Source organism: Nicotiana sylvestris, chromosome 10 (genome assembly GCF_000393655.2).
Source record: "Nicotiana sylvestris chromosome 10, ASM39365v2, whole genome shotgun sequence".
In the NCBI taxonomy this organism is placed as follows: Eukaryota; Viridiplantae; Streptophyta; class Magnoliopsida; order Solanales; family Solanaceae; genus Nicotiana; species Nicotiana sylvestris.
Genome location: NC_091066.1, coordinates 133,418,096 through 133,435,536, shown reverse-complemented (window position 1 = coordinate 133,435,536; position 17,441 = coordinate 133,418,096). Strand labels below are relative to the sequence as shown.

The 17,441-nt window shown below is 39.4% G+C and overlaps 1 protein-coding gene across 1 annotated transcript; it reads right to left on the bottom strand.

The window, feature by feature from the left end:
• Window positions 1-323: 323 nt before the first annotated feature.
• LOC138879980 (uncharacterized) lies at window positions 324-12,721 on the bottom strand. Its single transcript, XM_070159629.1, has 3 exons — window positions 12,311-12,721; window positions 11,891-12,196; window positions 324-545 (listed from the first exon to the last, which is right to left on the bottom strand). The coding sequence occupies exons 1-3, from the start codon at window positions 12,719-12,721 to the stop codon at window positions 324-326; spliced, it is 939 nt and encodes a 312-aa protein (XP_070015730.1).
• Window positions 12,722-17,441: the final 4,720 nt, after the last annotated feature.

The following is a 17,441-nucleotide window of genomic DNA, read 5'->3' as shown; positions in this document are numbered from 1 at the left end:
CACGACATTCTCCATCGTCCCATCGACCCCAACACGAGCAGCCATGGCTACTTTCCCCCCATTTCCCGTTGTCGAAACCAAACGACCATTGGAGTAGCTTCACGTCCGCCATTGTTGCTGCGTTTTCTTCCAGTCGTTGCAGCTGCTACTGCTGTTCCTTCGTCATCCATGGAGGTCCTTCTGCTTCCATCTTCTCAACCTCAAGTCCAAACGACCAAGCTGCTCCGTTCTCCAAAACGCAGCAATGAGAGCTGCTCGAAACCAGCCCAAAAACGAGCTCCATTGTCGCTCCGTCGTGCTGCTGCGTCGCTGCGTCTTCAGCTTCACCATTGCTGCTGCTGCTCACGTTTCTGCTTCAGCTGCTTCTCGCCGGGTCTGCCTTCGTCCTCTTCGTCGAGCTCAAGCTTGAGCTCGACATCCATGGACGCCGCTGTTTCTTCTTCATCGAAGCCCAACTCCATCGCGCTACTGCTGCTCCGTTCCAGCTGCTTCTTGCTGCGTTTTTCTTCATCTTTCACCTCAAATGATGCTTGTTTCTTTGTCGTCTTCAAGTCCGTTTATGCCCAAGTTCGTTGGTTTCGTTTAGAGTTCGTTCGATGTTCGTCGTTGGTCATTCACGGTTAGTTATTCTAAGTTCTATTACGTCCATAATTTGTTTGATATTTTCAGATTTTGAATTAGCATAAGTTTGCTTTATTTTTCTTATTTTGTTTTAGATAAAAATTGTTAGTTTAATTATATTGTTGTTAGATTTAAGTTGAAGATTCAATTTAATTATTTTCAGTTTGTTTTATTAATTTTAAGAGGATTTAGTTTTAATGTAGAAAGGTGTTAGTTTAAATCGTTTAAATCCGTTGTTTGTTGTTAATATAGATTTAATTCGTATTCATTTTTTGAAGTTGGTTTTAATTTAGTGATTTAATGTGAAGTTATGTTTTGGTTTTAATTTTTGGATCATGCATCTTTGTTATAAGTTTCGTTGGATTTAATTTAAGAAAGATTAGTTGATTATTTGAAGATTAGTGATTTGAATATGTTTATTTGTTTTGTTTAAGTTTAATTCGAAGTTTGAACAAAGTTTGTTTGTTATTGTTATTGAATATTTTCATTCATGTTCATACTTTGTTTGGTTGATCTTGAATCCGAAATTTGTATAGTTTGATTTCTTGTTTACCATTTATGATTATTTCTTGAATTGGTCTCATAATCTTGTTTAAAGTTTAATATAAGAATTGTTTGTTGTAATGTTGTTAGTAGTTGATTTTAAGTTCAATATGATTGAAGTTAGAAATCTAAATATACTTGTTTGTTGTTGTTGTTTAAATCCGAAAATAGGTTTGTTGCTAAAATATTGTTCAATCAAATTTTAGTTGTTCTTTGTTGTTCAATTTGTGTTCATGTGATTTGTTGTTGAAATGTTGTTAAAATCGTGTTCATGTGATATTGTTGTTATGATGTTCATCCGTGTTCATATTGTTGTTTGAACATTGTTAGAAATTGATCATATTGTCTATATTTTGGTTAAGTTTGATTAATTGATGTGTTATAGCTGATGGGTAGTTTGGTAATTTATAGTACTTTCGGGGGTAAAATAGTAATTTGCAATAGGGTCAGAGGGGTAGTTTAGGAATTGTACATTTTGTAATTGTTTATATGAAGCATGGGGGACAAAATAAAATGGGGTGGGTTGTGATATGGTTATTTAATATAAAGGGGGGACAAGATTTAATTTAAAGGGGGAATCTTGCATTATTTTAAATGAAGCATGGGGGACAAAATATAATGGGGTGGTGTGATATGTTTATTTAATGTAATGGGGATGAGTGGAAAGATAATGGGTTGGGTAGAGAAAAAGTATGAATTTTAATTAATTGAAAGGTTTATGGGATGAGTTATAAGAAGAAGTCTTGAACACAATACAATACAGAGAGACAAAGAAGAGATAACAAGAACAGAGATAGAAGAGATACGAGAGAAAAATACACAGATACAGATAGAGAGAAAAAAAAGGCTGAACATTTAAGAGAAAGAAAAATTCCGAAAAATATTTAAGCTTTCAAAATAAAAATAAAAAACTAAAAAATCTTCAGCTTTTTATTTTCTTTGTTTGAAATTAGTATCAATGGTTGTTGTTTCATTTAAAGCTTAAAGCTTTTGTTTTTGGGATTACTACTCCACCGGTCTGTTACTGGGTTGTTACTGTTGCTGGGCAGTTGTTGCTGTTACACTGTTATTACTGTTGCTGATTTTCATCTTCATTTTCTTTTGCTTCCAATATCAGGTACATATCTTTTAAACTCATGTTGTGAAGAGCTTCAACATGGCAAGTAAATGAAGTTTGGAATTATAAGGATGTCTTCTACTCATTTAAATTTTATTAGTTTAAGTTTCAGTTTTGTTTTAGTTGGTTAATATAGTATTAAATCAATTGGTAGATTAGTTCTCTTTCTTAATAACAAATGGCTTAGTTATTTTAGGAACGCGATCAACTCATTTCTTTTAATATATGAAATAATGTCAATGATTTTTTACAAAATATAGAGTTAGTGTTTGCAAATATTCGCATAGGCAGAATATAAGAATTGGTTTATTTATCTCAAACCCAATCTTCGTAAGCAAAATTAACCAAACAATTATAACCTCGGACTAAAAACAAGTGGTGTAAAAGAAGGATGAGATTTATAGATTGTAACATTTTAAGTCAAAAAATGTGTAAATAGCGTTTGCTCCAAATATAACAATGAAAATTCTTCAAAAAATATTACTTCATTTATTAAATCAATTGTTTTCCTAAGTTTTATACGCAATTCGCTTTTTGGGTAGATAAATATTGTATTTACCATAAAAATGGTAGTATTAATCACACGTTGTTTATTTTTATTTTATTTTTATTTTACTCTTTAAACTCATGGTTTTTGAGGAATATAATTCACACGTAAAAATATAATTTGCGGTCAACACTTAATGAATTGTGAATTCTTTTCAAGGAATTTAGAGGCATCTCAAATAGTGATTTCTCATGACTCTTACATTTAAAAATAGATGGATGCAATAAACATTTGTAGAGAATTTATATTACTGTCAAGAATATTTGCATAATTAAGGATGCGTTTGCGTGACTTGATTATACTTCTAAAGGCGATTCGGATTATGCGTTCGCGCAACTTCGAGCAAATTTTTAATAAAAAGGGGTTCTTCGGAGATCATCAATATTAATTTCATATAACCCGAGATGTGCAGTTCACTATTTAATCATACAAGAGCGACAGACGTTCCTTAATTTTATTTAAGCACAATTTCGAACTTAAGTCTATTTTTATAATAATAAAAAAAATTAAAAAAAAAATAATTATATTATCAATATCATTGTGTACACGTGCGCGTGACACAACTCCGCATATTTTAAAAATATAATTTATAACACGAATATACGTACGCGTGATTCGATTCAAAAGAAGGGTCTTTAAATCTAAATAGAAGCGGTAACAATAAAATCATGCAATAAAAATGTATTTAACAAATCAAAATAATCAAGCCAAATATAACAAATGAGCGACCGTGCTAGAACCACGGAACTCGGGAATGCCTAACACCTTCTCCCGGGCTAACAGAATTCCTTATCCGGATTTCTGGTGCGCAGACTGTTAAATAGAGTCATTCTTTTCCTCGATTCGGGAATAAAATTGGTGACTTGGGACACCCTAAATCTCCTAAGTGGCGACTCTGAAATAAATAAACAAATCCCGTTTCGACTGTCCTTTAATTGGAGAAAACTCCCCACGCACCCTCGCGGGGGCGGAAAAAGGAGGTGCGACATTAGGCACCCCTCAGGATCCACTAGTGTGGTTCCCGACCAGACTATTGTTGTGACTTTAGGTGCAAATAACATGTAAGCGAATGAAACTTCAAATAAGAGGGGATTTTCACATAATGGTTGACAAATAAACAAAGTTGGAAAGAACTAAAAGAAAGTTGATTTTCCTTAAAGACATAGTCTGAAATCTTTAGAAGAAACAAAGAAACAAAGGGAAAGGGGGTCCTAGGTTTATTAATAATATGGATCACCCCATACAATTCCTGGTAATCACTCCTCAATGAGGGGCTACACGTGACATTATCGCGTGGTCATCATATCCATATCTACCCTTTCCCACCCGTTAAGGTATTTTAAAGCGCGGAATGGTCTCGTTTACTTATTGTATGCTATTACCCATCCCAATCCTATCAGTCCCAGAGGCATTTAGGACTACTAATCCTAAAGGGGAGGGGTATTAGGCTTATTTGTAGTTTCAAAGGCAAAATTCTAAGGCGACACACAAAACATGTATAGCAAATTGGGGGAAAGCATATAACAAGCAAAAAGGGCTCAGATACACCTCCTTTAAACAAAGAAGCACATAATTAACATGACTTACACATACTGTTTAGGGCCTGATTAAATACTAACATGAGAGGACTTAAAGGTTGAGGCAAACTGATATATTACATAATTCATTTAAGAAACCCGAATTAGGCATGCCTGCTGGTTGTAGTTAATAGAACAGATTCAGTTTAAAACTTTACCCTAAGGCTTGCCTAAATGTTGGACAAGGATCCTATGGGCATGGCATCTACTGAATTCAGAAAGCAATGAAATAACAAGCTCTAAAAAATAAACTGAATACAGTAGTCAAAAAGAAAAGGCCAGTTTAACGAAGGTTATACATTCTGCAACTAATGGTACTTATTATTATTGATTTTAGCTCTATACGTGAAAGAAGCGATTCAGATTTGATTAGGGATTCCTATAGAGATGCTTTCTACGCGTAGTTGATTTTAAGTCTTTTGTAGACATGGTAAAAAAATATGCAGAAGCCTTATAGACATGATATCTAAATGCATAAGACTGGCAGAAAAACCTATGAGCATGATATCTAGATGCAACATTTGTTTAAAACCTATGAGCATAATATCTATATGAATGTAGTAATCCTATGATCATGATTTCTATGCGAAAATGGACATTCAGAATCCCCTATAGGCATGCTTTCTATATGCATTTGAATGTGCAAAATTCAGAAACACCTATAGACATGGTATCTATGTGAGAATGTAGAGTTTAGAATGACCTGTAGGCATAGTATCTACGTGAGAATGCAGAATTCAGAATGACCTATAGGCATGGTATCTACCCTTTGCATACGTAGTTACCCGTACATTTCACTAACCATGCCCAAGAGTTTATTACAAATTATTATAACCCGGAATAAAGTAAAAAAATACATCAAAAGATATAAAAGTACAACTAAAGGAGAACCTGATTCAGACTTCATGTCTGAAATATGAGGTAACCAACTCCAAGAGAACATGATCCAAAGTCTTTCTCCCATTTGAATGTGTCAAAGTTCCCTAAGAGCCTCAGTGGGAATTCGGGCAATGCTCACACCTAAATGTATTATCAGATTAGGATAAGTGCAATGTGGAAGGGCCAGCCCTCAAGTGTCCAAGTTCAGAGGGAACTCAAAGGGTCCTAAGGCAAGGCTCATAAGAGGGGGCAGAACTTAAAGACTAAGAAAGTGTGCAAGTGCAAAATAGACTACTAAAGGGGAAAAGGAGAGGGAAACAGTTACTAATAAACACACATAGGGAGTTCAGGGGGGTAGAGAAATTATGAAGAGCCTATTGCTTAGGCCAGGACAGGCTTCAAGCATGCTCAGCAATGGAAGATGCTAGCATACTCTCAAACCTGTCAGAACACACTATTTAGAGGCTAGGATCCTAAGAGATCGAGTTTGATTCATGGACAATAACTTGTAGTATTGCCATGCCTCAAACCATAGCTTAAACACATAAGGGGAAGGGGTTTGGGATTCATACTAGAACATGCAGAAAGAGATTAGTAGTGTTGAAACACACAGAAACAGTAAGCAGACAGGCATACAAAAGCAGTAAATAAACACATTGTTGTGATGCTAAAAGCTTAAATCAGGACATACCAGTTTTCAAAGAAGCAAGTAAAGAAAAGTAAGCAGTAGGTCTTGTAAACAGGCCATAGTACAAGCAACAAGAAAGAATATTTTCTTTCGAGTGTAAGTGTAAGTTTAGAAAGACTATGAGTGATGGTGTGTTTGTGTTAATGAAGAACAGGTATTTATAGTGTGAAGAACAAGCAGAAACAAAGTAAGAAAACAATTAAGGAACTGAATATTAATTAAAATCAATCAATGCAAGACTTCCTTTAATCAAAGAATTCAGACTTAAACGGTAAAAGCTATTTAGGGAAAGGAATCAAATAAACATCTTATGCAAAGTAGGCAATTAGGGGTAAATACATAGGGGTTTTAATTAAGGGAATGATTTTGAAATACACGGTTAAAATAAATAAGGTAAGGATCCCCCAGTATGCAGTAAATCAAGGGGTCAGAGATTATGTAAGTATTGGCCATAAATGAACTAGGTCAGAAAAGCTAAGGAAAACTTTTAACTTATATCGAGTCACAGGGAAATCAGCAAACAAGGAAAGAAATCAATCAAGCCTATACAGAAGGAAGTCTGAAACTATCAAAATTTGAAAGCCCTTTAGAAGGGAAGTTCAGCACATATAAAGAGTACACAAGTATCAGACATGCGAGGCTGAATTTAGGACAAAGTGAAAGTGTCATGCAATTGCAAAATAAATAGATAGCAGACTACAGGATCATGATAGTCACATAGGTTAGCAGTGTAGAAGATAGATAGTATCAAATAGCATACAAAAGGTCCAGTGTAAAAGACCTTAGAAGAGTTTAGCAAAAGTCAGAATCATATGAAAGACAAAGATTTCAAAACTCAGTTCAGAGACTCGAAATAGGTCTACAAGAGTTAGGGTTCTTGAAATAAAACCAGTTTCAAGCAAATCACATAGCCAATGATTTCCAAACTCGAAAGAAACCCCAAATTCTAGGGTTTCTACCATCAATCGAGTGCAGAGATGAGAGGACAAGTAATCAAGTCGAAACAGGTTCAGAGGTTTCAGAAAGGAACTGAGCCCGTTAATATGTTCCTTCAGTAACAAAAACTCATAAGAAACATAGTAGAAAAGTAACATGCGAAACGCAGCAGAAGAGATCAAAAAAGACATAGTAGAAGAAACTAATAACAAACATAATAGAAGAAAACTAATTAGAACATCGTAAAGGCACTAAATAAAAAATATGGTAGAGGAAACTTATAAGAACATGGCAGAAGAAGCTTAACGAGAACATAGTAGAAGAAACATAGTATAAGAAACACACAAGAGAAAAAGAAAATCCAATAGATATCTAAAAACCCTAGATCGAAAAATAACGGTTTTGAAAGCATAACTTTTGAAAAAATATAAGAAAATCGTTTAAAAGCTTAGGGAAAGCATATATCTGGAACAGATCTAAAGAGATCAGAAAAACCTCAAAAGCTAGGGTTTTTAGAGGAACCCAAACGGTGAGAAAGGCTTGGATCTAAGCGGGAGGAGTCGAGGCCAGACTCGAAACAGACATGGCTTGTCGGAGCATGCTGGAGATAGCCGTAAAGCTTGAATCAATAGATGTCTGGACCCAGCTCTTCGTGGTCAAGTCATGGAACTTCAGTAACCAAACGTGAGGAGCCATAGGAGGCTGGTAGGTGGTTTGACCACCATGGATTCAGGCCAGGAGATGGCCGGAGAAGGCGAGTAGAGCTCATCGGAGTGGAGGGGAAGGGGGAAGGTTCTAGAGAGATCTAGAGATAGAGAGAGAGAGAGAGAGAGAGAGAGAGAGAGAGAGAGAAGAGAGTCGGTTGAGTGAGGAAATGAGTGGGGTTTGGGGGGGTCATTTGGGTTTAATTTGGTAAGAGTGAATCTGGGCCGTTGATCAATTTTGATCAACGACCAAGATTTAATCCGGTTTGGGTCTGGTAGATTTAGGGATTGGACTTGGGTCTTTGGGCTGGTTTAATTTGGGTTGGGGTTTGCTGTAATTTAGGCTAGATTATAAAGCCAAATCTGATTATAATTTAAATAGTCCCTTTTTCCCCATTTAATTTATAAAAATAGTAAATGAATTTCTGAAAACAAATTGAAAGTGCTAAAATAGTTTATAATATAAAATTAACAATTTAAAAATCTAAGACCCTATTTTATAAACACGAGACGAATTTAAACCTAAAAATGGCTAATATTGTAATTATGCAATTTTATCCTTAAAATACCAAATAAATTTGTAAAAAAATATATAAAAAATATCTTAGCCATATTGCAGTGTAAACACGAGACTCCAATAAATTAATCACCAAAATGATAATTTTGGGGATAATTATTTGGTTTTTCTTGATAAAATAGGGCAGTAAATTTATTTAAAAATCCTTGAAAAATTAGAAAAAAATAATTGGACCTTGGGACATACCTATATATGTATATACATGCTATTTTGAAAGGTATTTTGTACATAAAAATACAGGAAAAAATTGGGTATCAACAGCTGCCCCTCTTTACCCTGGAAGAATGAAAGAGTTATCGGGTAAAGATATGATGGCCAATTTTGACCGAACGAAATGGTTTGAAGAGGTATGGCCATGCCCTGGCTTCTGAGTGGCCTACATATCCCTGGTCTTACAGGAATCAGGCCATATATAGTTCAGGATCCGTTGGCGGAGTATGTCGATGGAGATCTTTCAAGAACGAACGCAATATTCAGGTTGAGCTGAATGGTTAAGGTCTAATAGGGCTGCGGGAACTGGAGCGGGATCGCTCCTGCCGAGATGGCTGTTGCTCGCCGATTTACTTGCAAATGAGCAATACAAGCGTATATTGTGCAAAAATTTAAACATGATGCAAGTTACCGTTGGACCATAAATGTTGTCTCTAGACGGTTAGGATGACGTCCTCAGACCATGACGTCTGGGCCGTGAAGCGTATGATAAAGGATTCGCAGGCCATGAAATGATGCTCTCGGGCTATGAGAATGATGCCTCTAAACTATGATGTCTTTGAATAGTGATATGCAAAAGATAAAAGGGATCTTCATGCCATGACATGGTGTTCTCGGGCAATGTAAATGGTGTCTCCAAACAATGACACCCTTAGATAATTTGGCGATCTTTCAGCCCATGAAATGTAGTGTTTGACAATAATTCAGCCCACAAAAAGCAATAAGCGGCGATCTTTCAGCCATGCAAGTGTAAAATAACGCGGCAATCTTTCAGCCATGCAAGTGTAAAATAAAGCGGCGATCTTTCATCCATGCAAGTGTAAAATACAACGGCGATATTTTAGCCATGCAGGTGTAAAGGTGGCGATCTTTCAGCCATGCAAGTGTAAAATGAAGCCGCGATATTTCAGCTATGCAGGTGTAACGGTGGCGATCTTTCAGCCATGCAAGTGTAAATAAAGCGGTGATATTTCAGCCATGCAAATGTAAAGGTGGTGATCTTTTATCCATGCAAATGGAGGTAGAGCTTAACCTCGAAAGGCAGAATGGTAGCCTTATGCAATGTAGAAAATACAGATGGAGACAGTGCTTAATCTTGGAAGGCAGAATAGTAGTAGCAGATAGAGACAGTGTTTAGTCTTGGAAGGAAGAATGGTAGCCTTATGCAATGCAGAAAATGCATATGGAGACAGTGCTTAGTCTCGGAAGGCAGAATGGTAGCCTTATGCAATACAGAAAATGCAGATGGAGACAGTGCTTAGTCTCGGAAGGCAGAATAGTAACCTTATGCAATGCAAAAATGCAGATGGAGATAGTGCTTAGTCTTGGAAGGTAGAATAGTAGCCTTATGCAATGAGAAAATGCAGATGGAGACAATGCTTAGTCTCGGAAGGCAGAATAGTAGTCTTATGCAATGCAAAAAATGCAGATGAAGATAGTGCTTAGTCTCGGAAGGCAGAATAGTAGCCTTATGCAATGCAGAAAATGCAGATGGAGACAGTGCTTAGTCTCGGAAGGCAGAATAATAGCCTTATGCAATGCAAAAAATGCAGATGGAGACAGTGCTTAGTCTTGGAAGGCAGAATGGTAGCCTTATGCAATGCAAAAAATGCAGATGGAGACAATGCTTAGTCTCGGAAGGAAGAATAGTAGCCTTATGCAATACAAAAATGCAGATGGAGACAGTGCTTAGTCTCGGAAGACAGAATAGTAGCCTTATGTAATGCAGAAATAAAAATAAAAGGGCAGATGGTAATAAAGTTTCTTAGCTGATAGCAAGTTGCGACATTGTGACTGCCGGGGACGTTGCGATATAGTGAATATCGCCGACCTGCGTGGATAGCAAATACTGGTAAACGTGAACATTTCTGAGAGTTGTATTCCTGAACAATATGAGTGTATAATATGTTCGATGATTTTGCAACTCAAGTGCCTGCATCCAATGAAAAATCATGAGTTTTGTAAAGTGGAAAGGTTAGTTCGTATCCCCGCTGGCTCTGCTCGATCTGCTCGGCTTTGTTTCGGTGATACTGTATGTGTCATTAGGGTAACGTTGCTAAACAGAGCAGTTTTGATAACAAACATGCATGATTTAGTAAAAAATATAACATAAGTACATAATCGAGAATAGTTTTCTTTAGATGAACCGACGATTGCGACGTGGTTCAAGAGACTACAACTTTTCTTGCTACGAAATTTTGAGGGTCCTCCTCAAAATTCTGCCCCAGTTTACTGGGTTGATGCTTCTAACGGCTGCTTGCGATGACTGACTGAAATCATATCGGAATTTTGAGGGTCCTCCTCAAAATTCTGTCCCAGTTTCCAATTACGAGAGGAAATGAAAATTTTATTGACTTGTGACCGAACCCATAGGGCTGCCTACGTATCCCCTCTTAAACGAGAATCAGGTCGGGCGTAGTTCAAATTACATCATATGAGGAAAGCATAAGATTACACATAGTATCACTTGACTGCATCTGAGTTGATCGGTTTTGGCTAGACCTTTCCGTCTATTTCCGCAAGTATGAGGGCTTATCCTATTAGAACCCGGTGAACCATGTATGGACCCTGCCAGTTGGGAGAGAATTTTCCTTTGGCTTCATCTTGATGTGAAAATTTTTTCTTTAACACCAGCTGCCCCGGTGTGAACTGTCTTGGCTTGACTCTTTTGTTGAAGGCTCGGGACATTCTGTTCTAATAAAGTTGACCGTGGCAAACTGTATTCATTCTTTTTCCATCGATAAGAGCCAGCTGCTCGTAATGACTCTTTACCCACTCTGCATCGTCGAGCTCTGCTTCCTGTATAATCCTTAGGGAGGGAATAACGACCTCTGTGTCGTAAACTAGCATATAGGGGGTTGCCCCGGTTGATGTGCGGAATGTGGTGCGATATCCTAATAAAGCAAATGATAGCTTCTCATGCCACTACTTATGCTTCTCTATCATTTTCCTCAATATCTTTTTGATATTCTTATTGGCGGCTTCTACGGCTCCATTCATCTGAGGCCTGTAAGTTGTAGAATTCTTGTGTTTGATCTTGAAGGTTTCACACATAGCTTTCATCAAGTCACTATTGAGATTGGAGACATTATCAATGATGATTGAATCTGGAATCCCGAATCTGGTGAAATAGTCGATTGCTACTAGGATGAATTTATGCCCGTTAGACGCGGCAGGTTCGATTGGTCCAATGACGTCCATTTCCCAGGCGGCAAACGGCCATGGTGAGCTTGTCACAGTAAGCTCATTTGGGGGTTCCTTGATCGTGTCTGCATGTATCTAGTAGCGGTGGCATTTTCAGACATACTGGATGTAGTCCGTTTCCATAGTCCTCCAGAAGTAACCAGCCCAGAGTATCTTCTTGGCTAAGACAAAACCATTCATATGTGGACCGCAGGTCCTAGCATGGATTTCTTCTAGCCGTTTAGAGGCTTCTTTCGCGTCGACACACCTTAGTAATCCCAAATCAGGAGTCCTCCTATACAGGATACCTCCCAGTGAAAGAAATTATTGGACAACCTCCGAAGTGTGCGTTTCTGAGTAGGTTTTGCAAGTTCTGGGTATTCTCCTTTTGTCAAATATTCCTTGATATCATGAAACCAAGGCTTTTCATCTGCTTCTCCCTCAACATGAGCACAATAAGTTGGCTGATCATGGATCTTTACCGAAATGGGATCAATAAAGTTCTTGTCTAGGTGTTGTATCATGGATGATAGGGTAGCCAGTGCATCAGCAAATTCATTCTGAACCCTGGAGACATGCTGGAATTCTGTCTTTGTGAACCTCTTTCTCAACTCCTGTACATGATGCAGATAAGGGAGTATTTTGGAGTTCTTGGTCGCCCATTCTTCTCGGACCTGATGTATAACCAAGTCTGAATCCCCAATTACTAGCAATTCTTGAATGTTCACGTCAATGGCCATCTTGAGCCCTAAGATGCAGGCTTCGTACTCGGCCATGTTGTTAGTGCAAGGAAACCTGAGTTTAGTAGACACCGGATAATGCTGACCGATTTCTAATACTAGGACTGCTCCTATGCCGACTCCTTTGAAATTTGTTGCTCCATCAAAAAACATTCTCCAACCGTCATAGGATTCTGCAATATCTTCTCCTATGAATGATACCTCTTTGTCAGGAAAGTACATTTTTAGGGGTTCATACTCTCCGTCCACGGGATTTTCAGCAAGGTGATCTGCTAGTGCCTGTCCTTTGATCGCTTTCTGAGTTACGTAGGCAATATCAAGTTCACTCAACAAGATTTGCCACTTGGCTAGCTTTCCAGTGGGCATGGGCTTCTGAAAGATGTACTTCAAAGGATCCATCCTTGATATGAGATATGTAGTATAGGCACAGAAGTAATGCCTCAACTTCGGAGCTTCCCAAGTCAGAGCGCAACAAGTGCGTTCTAACAGAGAATACCGGTCCTCCTACGGGGTGAACTTCTTGCTGAGGTAATAGATGGCCCGCTCCTTCCTCTCTGTCTCATCATGTTGCCCTAGGACGCAACCGAAAACTCCGTCCAGTACCGCAAGATAGAGTAATAGAGGTCTACCTGGCTTGGGCGGGACCAGAACTGGTGGTGTTGACAGGTACTTCTTGATTCTGTCGAAGGCCTTTTGACAGTCATCAGTCCATTTGGTAGTGGCGTCCTTCTTAAACATCTTGAAGATTGGCTCACAGATGACAATAGATTGTGCTATGAACCGGCTGATGTAGTTGAGTCTCCCTAAGAAACTCATTACGTCCTTCCTGTTATTTGGCGGTGGCAATTCTTGAAGAGCTTTGACTTTTGATGGATCCAGTTCTATTCCTTGGAGACTCACAATAAACCCAAGTAGTTTTTCAGCAGGAACCCCAAATGCACACTTTGCGGGATTCTGTTTTAGGTTATATCTTCGCAGCCTGTTGAAGAACTTCCTCAAATCTTCTATGTGATCAGTGGCTTTCTTGGACTTGATGATAACATAGTCTACATATACTTCAATCTCCTTATGTATCATATCGTGGAAAATGGTTGTCATGGCCCTCATGTAGGTGGCCCCAACATTCTTTAATCCGAATGACATCATCTTGTAACAGTACATCCCCCACGGCGTAATAAAAGCCGTTTTCTCAGCATCTTCTTCATCCATCCAGATCTGATGATACCCCGCAAAACAATCTACAAATGACTGCAACTCATGCTTGGCGCAATTGTTGATCAGGATGTGTATGTTTAGTAAGGGGAAGTCGTCTTTCGGACTGGCCCGGTTGAGATCCTGGTAGTCGACACAGACTCTGACCCTCTCGTCCTTCTTTGGTACTAGCAAAATGTTGGCTAACCATGTTGGGTATTCTACTACCCTGAGAACCTTGGCTTTGACTTGCTTAGCGACTTCCTCCTTGATTTTCAGACTCATATCAGGCTTAAACTTTCTGAACTTTTGCTTTACTGGCGGCCATGCTGGATCGGTTGGCAGTTTGTGAGCCACAATGGATGTACTCAGACCAGTCATGTCATCATACGACCAGGCGAATATGTCCTCATATTCCCTTAGAAATTCTGTGTACTCTTCCTTTTCTGACGGTGACAAATGAATGTTGATTCGTGTTTCTTTGACATTCTCTGCATCTCCCAGAATTCTCGACTTCTTTAATAATCTCTTCCGGTATGTCATCTTCCTCTGAATCTATATCCGTTTGTTACGTTGTCTCGTTGCACGTCACAGTCATTGGTTCATCAAAATAAGTAATAGTAATGCTATATAAGTAAAGTAATGAGAGAAAATAATAAGAGTAAGATTTATAGGGAAAATCGAAATGCTTTGATAAATTCCATAACTGTTTTGAACATTGAAGATCTTATTGCGAAATTTTAAATGCGAAAGGAAAGTGAACTAGTAAAAATAAAAGATAGTGCATGATGCTTGTTCAGCCTTGCTACCCCGAGGCTTTCCAGGCTCTTGTGGTTCTGATGGTCCAGTTATTGAGGCATGCTCTTCTGCTTACTGCCTGTATGGAAGGGCCTTCCTCCCCCTCCTCTTCGAAAACAACACAACAATCCATATCATCATATTCTAAGAACAAATTCCTCACTGTTGCCAGTGCTTCCTCTTCTTCTGACCCATAAATAACATCGGCTGGCTGGAAAGTTTGCTCCAAATGTGGTATTGGCTGCTCCAGTAGATAGTAAGGACCGTGCCATGGTGGCGACCAGTTATTGAATTCCTCCCAAGTGTACTTATATCCCAGACCGAAGGTGGTGCCATGTTTATTTAGATTGATAGGCTTAGCGATTCCTTGGAGGTTCCTGCCAAGTCCCTTGCCAGGTTCGTATCTGCTCCAGTTCAATATACTCTCGATCTTGTTATCCCACCATTTATCTTTCTCAACAGCGTTCACCCTTTCGATGTGATGGTAAGTTTCCCCTCCTAGCTTCCTTCTTCCTTCGATTGACGGAATGGTCAGGAGACTGTGTTTAGGATTGTTTCTGTCACCGTGAATGATTACCTCTAGATGGTTCCATTCGAATTTCACTGCCTGATGCAGTGTCGATACCACAGCCCCAGCAGCATAAATCCATGATCGTCCCAGCAGTAGATTGTAAGATGCCAATACGTCTATCACTTGAAAATCAACATCGAACTAAGTAGGCCCCATTTGCAATCACAGGCTGATTTCCCCAATAGTGGACCTTTGGGAACCGTCAAAAGCTTTGACGTTGATGGCCCCGTTCTTGATCTCATGCAGTCCCTTTCCTAATGTCCTAAGTGTTACCAACGGACAAATGTTGAGGCTGAATCCTCCATCAATCAGGATTCTGGTGATAAAATAATTTTCGCATTGCACGGTGATGTGCAACGCCTTGTTGTGACTAAACCCTTCGAGTGGCAGCTCATCTTTATGGAAAGTGATCTTGTGACTTTCCAATACCTACCCTACCATGTTTTCCATCTCTCCTCCAGTGATGTTGCTTGGTACATATGCCTCGCTCAGCACCCTTAACAAGGCATTCTTGTGTGCATCGAAATTTTGTAGCAAAGCTAGGATAGAAATTTATGCCAGCATTTTGTTCAGTTGATCAATGACCGAGTATTCCTTGGCTTGTATCTTTCTCCAAAGATCATCGGGCCCGATTTCAGTGATGGTTGGCCGACCAGAGGCCTGCTTGCTTGACTCAGTCAAACGTTCCGGGGTATAAACACTACCGGTTCTCGTCATACCCTGTGCCGCAACGGCTTCCCCGAACTTGACCTTCCCTTTTCTTCTTGTCTCGACTGTGTAGTCCCAAAGTATGGCATTTGTATGTAATAGTGTGACAGCAGACATTGCCACCGGAATTGGTGTAGCTATCTTTACTCCGAATAGAGCATGCACCTTAGGCGGTAAAACTACAATTTCGAAAGGTGTAGATGCATTTGCTGGTGGCATAGATTCGACCTCAATCGGCGTTGGTGTCTTTGCAGAGGATGGTGCTTCAAACTCAAGTGGCATGGACATATTTACCTCGGCATCCCCAGAAGGCTGAATCTGGACTACAATCGGATTAAAGGTGACTATTGGCTTCTTTGGATCGTCGCCTTCTGTGATCAAATCGATCGATCCCTTGGGGTCCCAATCACCCTCTATTTCAATCATGTGAACATCTCCACCCTTGTGGTTTGGCAGAGGGTTATTGCGGATATTCGGAGCAGTCTCTTTTGCCACAATAATCTTGTTATCAATTAGGGCCTGGATCTTGTCTTTCAGGGAGCGATATTCGTCGATGGTATGTCCTTTCATGCCGGAATGGTATGCACAAGATTTGTTTGGGTTGACCTATTGAGAAGGGTTCTCAGGGGTTATGGCAGAGATAGGGGTGACATAACCAGCAGCTTTGAGCCTTTCGTACAACTGGTCAATGGGTTCAGCAATGGTAGTATACTGTTTGGGAGGTCTTCAGTCAAAATTTGGTCGAAGTCTAGGAAAGTTTTGACGTGTGGGAGGCAATTGATAGTGGGATGGTTGAGCATTTTAGGCTTGGTAGACATGTGCAGGTTGGGAATATCTTGGTGAGGTAGGTTGATATGTGGGAGATGGAGGTGATTGATAAGTGGGTGGTGGAGTTTGGTAAGAGGGTGAGGGTGCCTGGTAGTTCGGAGTAGGCTGATATATGAGTGGAGGCATTGGATAGGTTTGGTATTTGATAGGGGATTTGGTTCTCTGTGCCACCATTACAGCGCCTACATCCCTTTTCTTGGACGTACCACCAGACTGTAAAGCCATATTGGTGGCTTGTAAGGCTTTAAAGTTTGTAACCATACCACTTTTGATGCCTTCTTCAATCCTTTCTCCCAGCTTGATGATGTCAGAAAATTTATGGTTCTCAATCAACATTAGCCTTTCATAATACTGCGGATCCTGAGATCGGACAAAAAACTTGTTCATTTGCTCCTCCTTTAAAGCAGATCTGACCTTAGCAGCTTCTGATCTCTAGCAGTAACATACTCACGGAATGTTTCCATGGGCTTCTTCTTTAGGTTCTGGATGTAGAACACATCTGGTGCATTTTCTGTGTTGAACCTGAATTTGTCCATAAAGTCGGATGACATACTCACCCAGTTCGACCATTTCTTCGGTTCTTGGCTAATGTAACAAGACAGAGCATATCCTTTCAGACTCCTCATGAAAAATTTCATGCGGATCCTCTCGTCCTTTCCTACCCCGACCAGCTTGTCACAGTATGTTCTCAAATGAACTTTTGGATCCCTTGTACCATCAAATATCTCGAACTTAGGAGGTTTGTACCCCTCGGGCAGTTCGACATCGGGTTGTATGCAAAGATCTTCATAGTTCAACCCTTCAATCCCCTTAATTCCTTCGACGCCCTGAATTCGGCTAGTCAATTTCTTGAGTTCTTCAGCCAGATTCCTAATAAGCAAGTTTTTATTATCAGACTCGGGTGTGCTTAAGATGGGTTGGGTGGAGTGTGGCATGGTTTCCACATAGATGGGGGTGTTATGATGGGTGTGAAAGTGGTCATTTGTGGAGTTTTGGGGTTCCGGGATGGGTAGTGGAGTATTG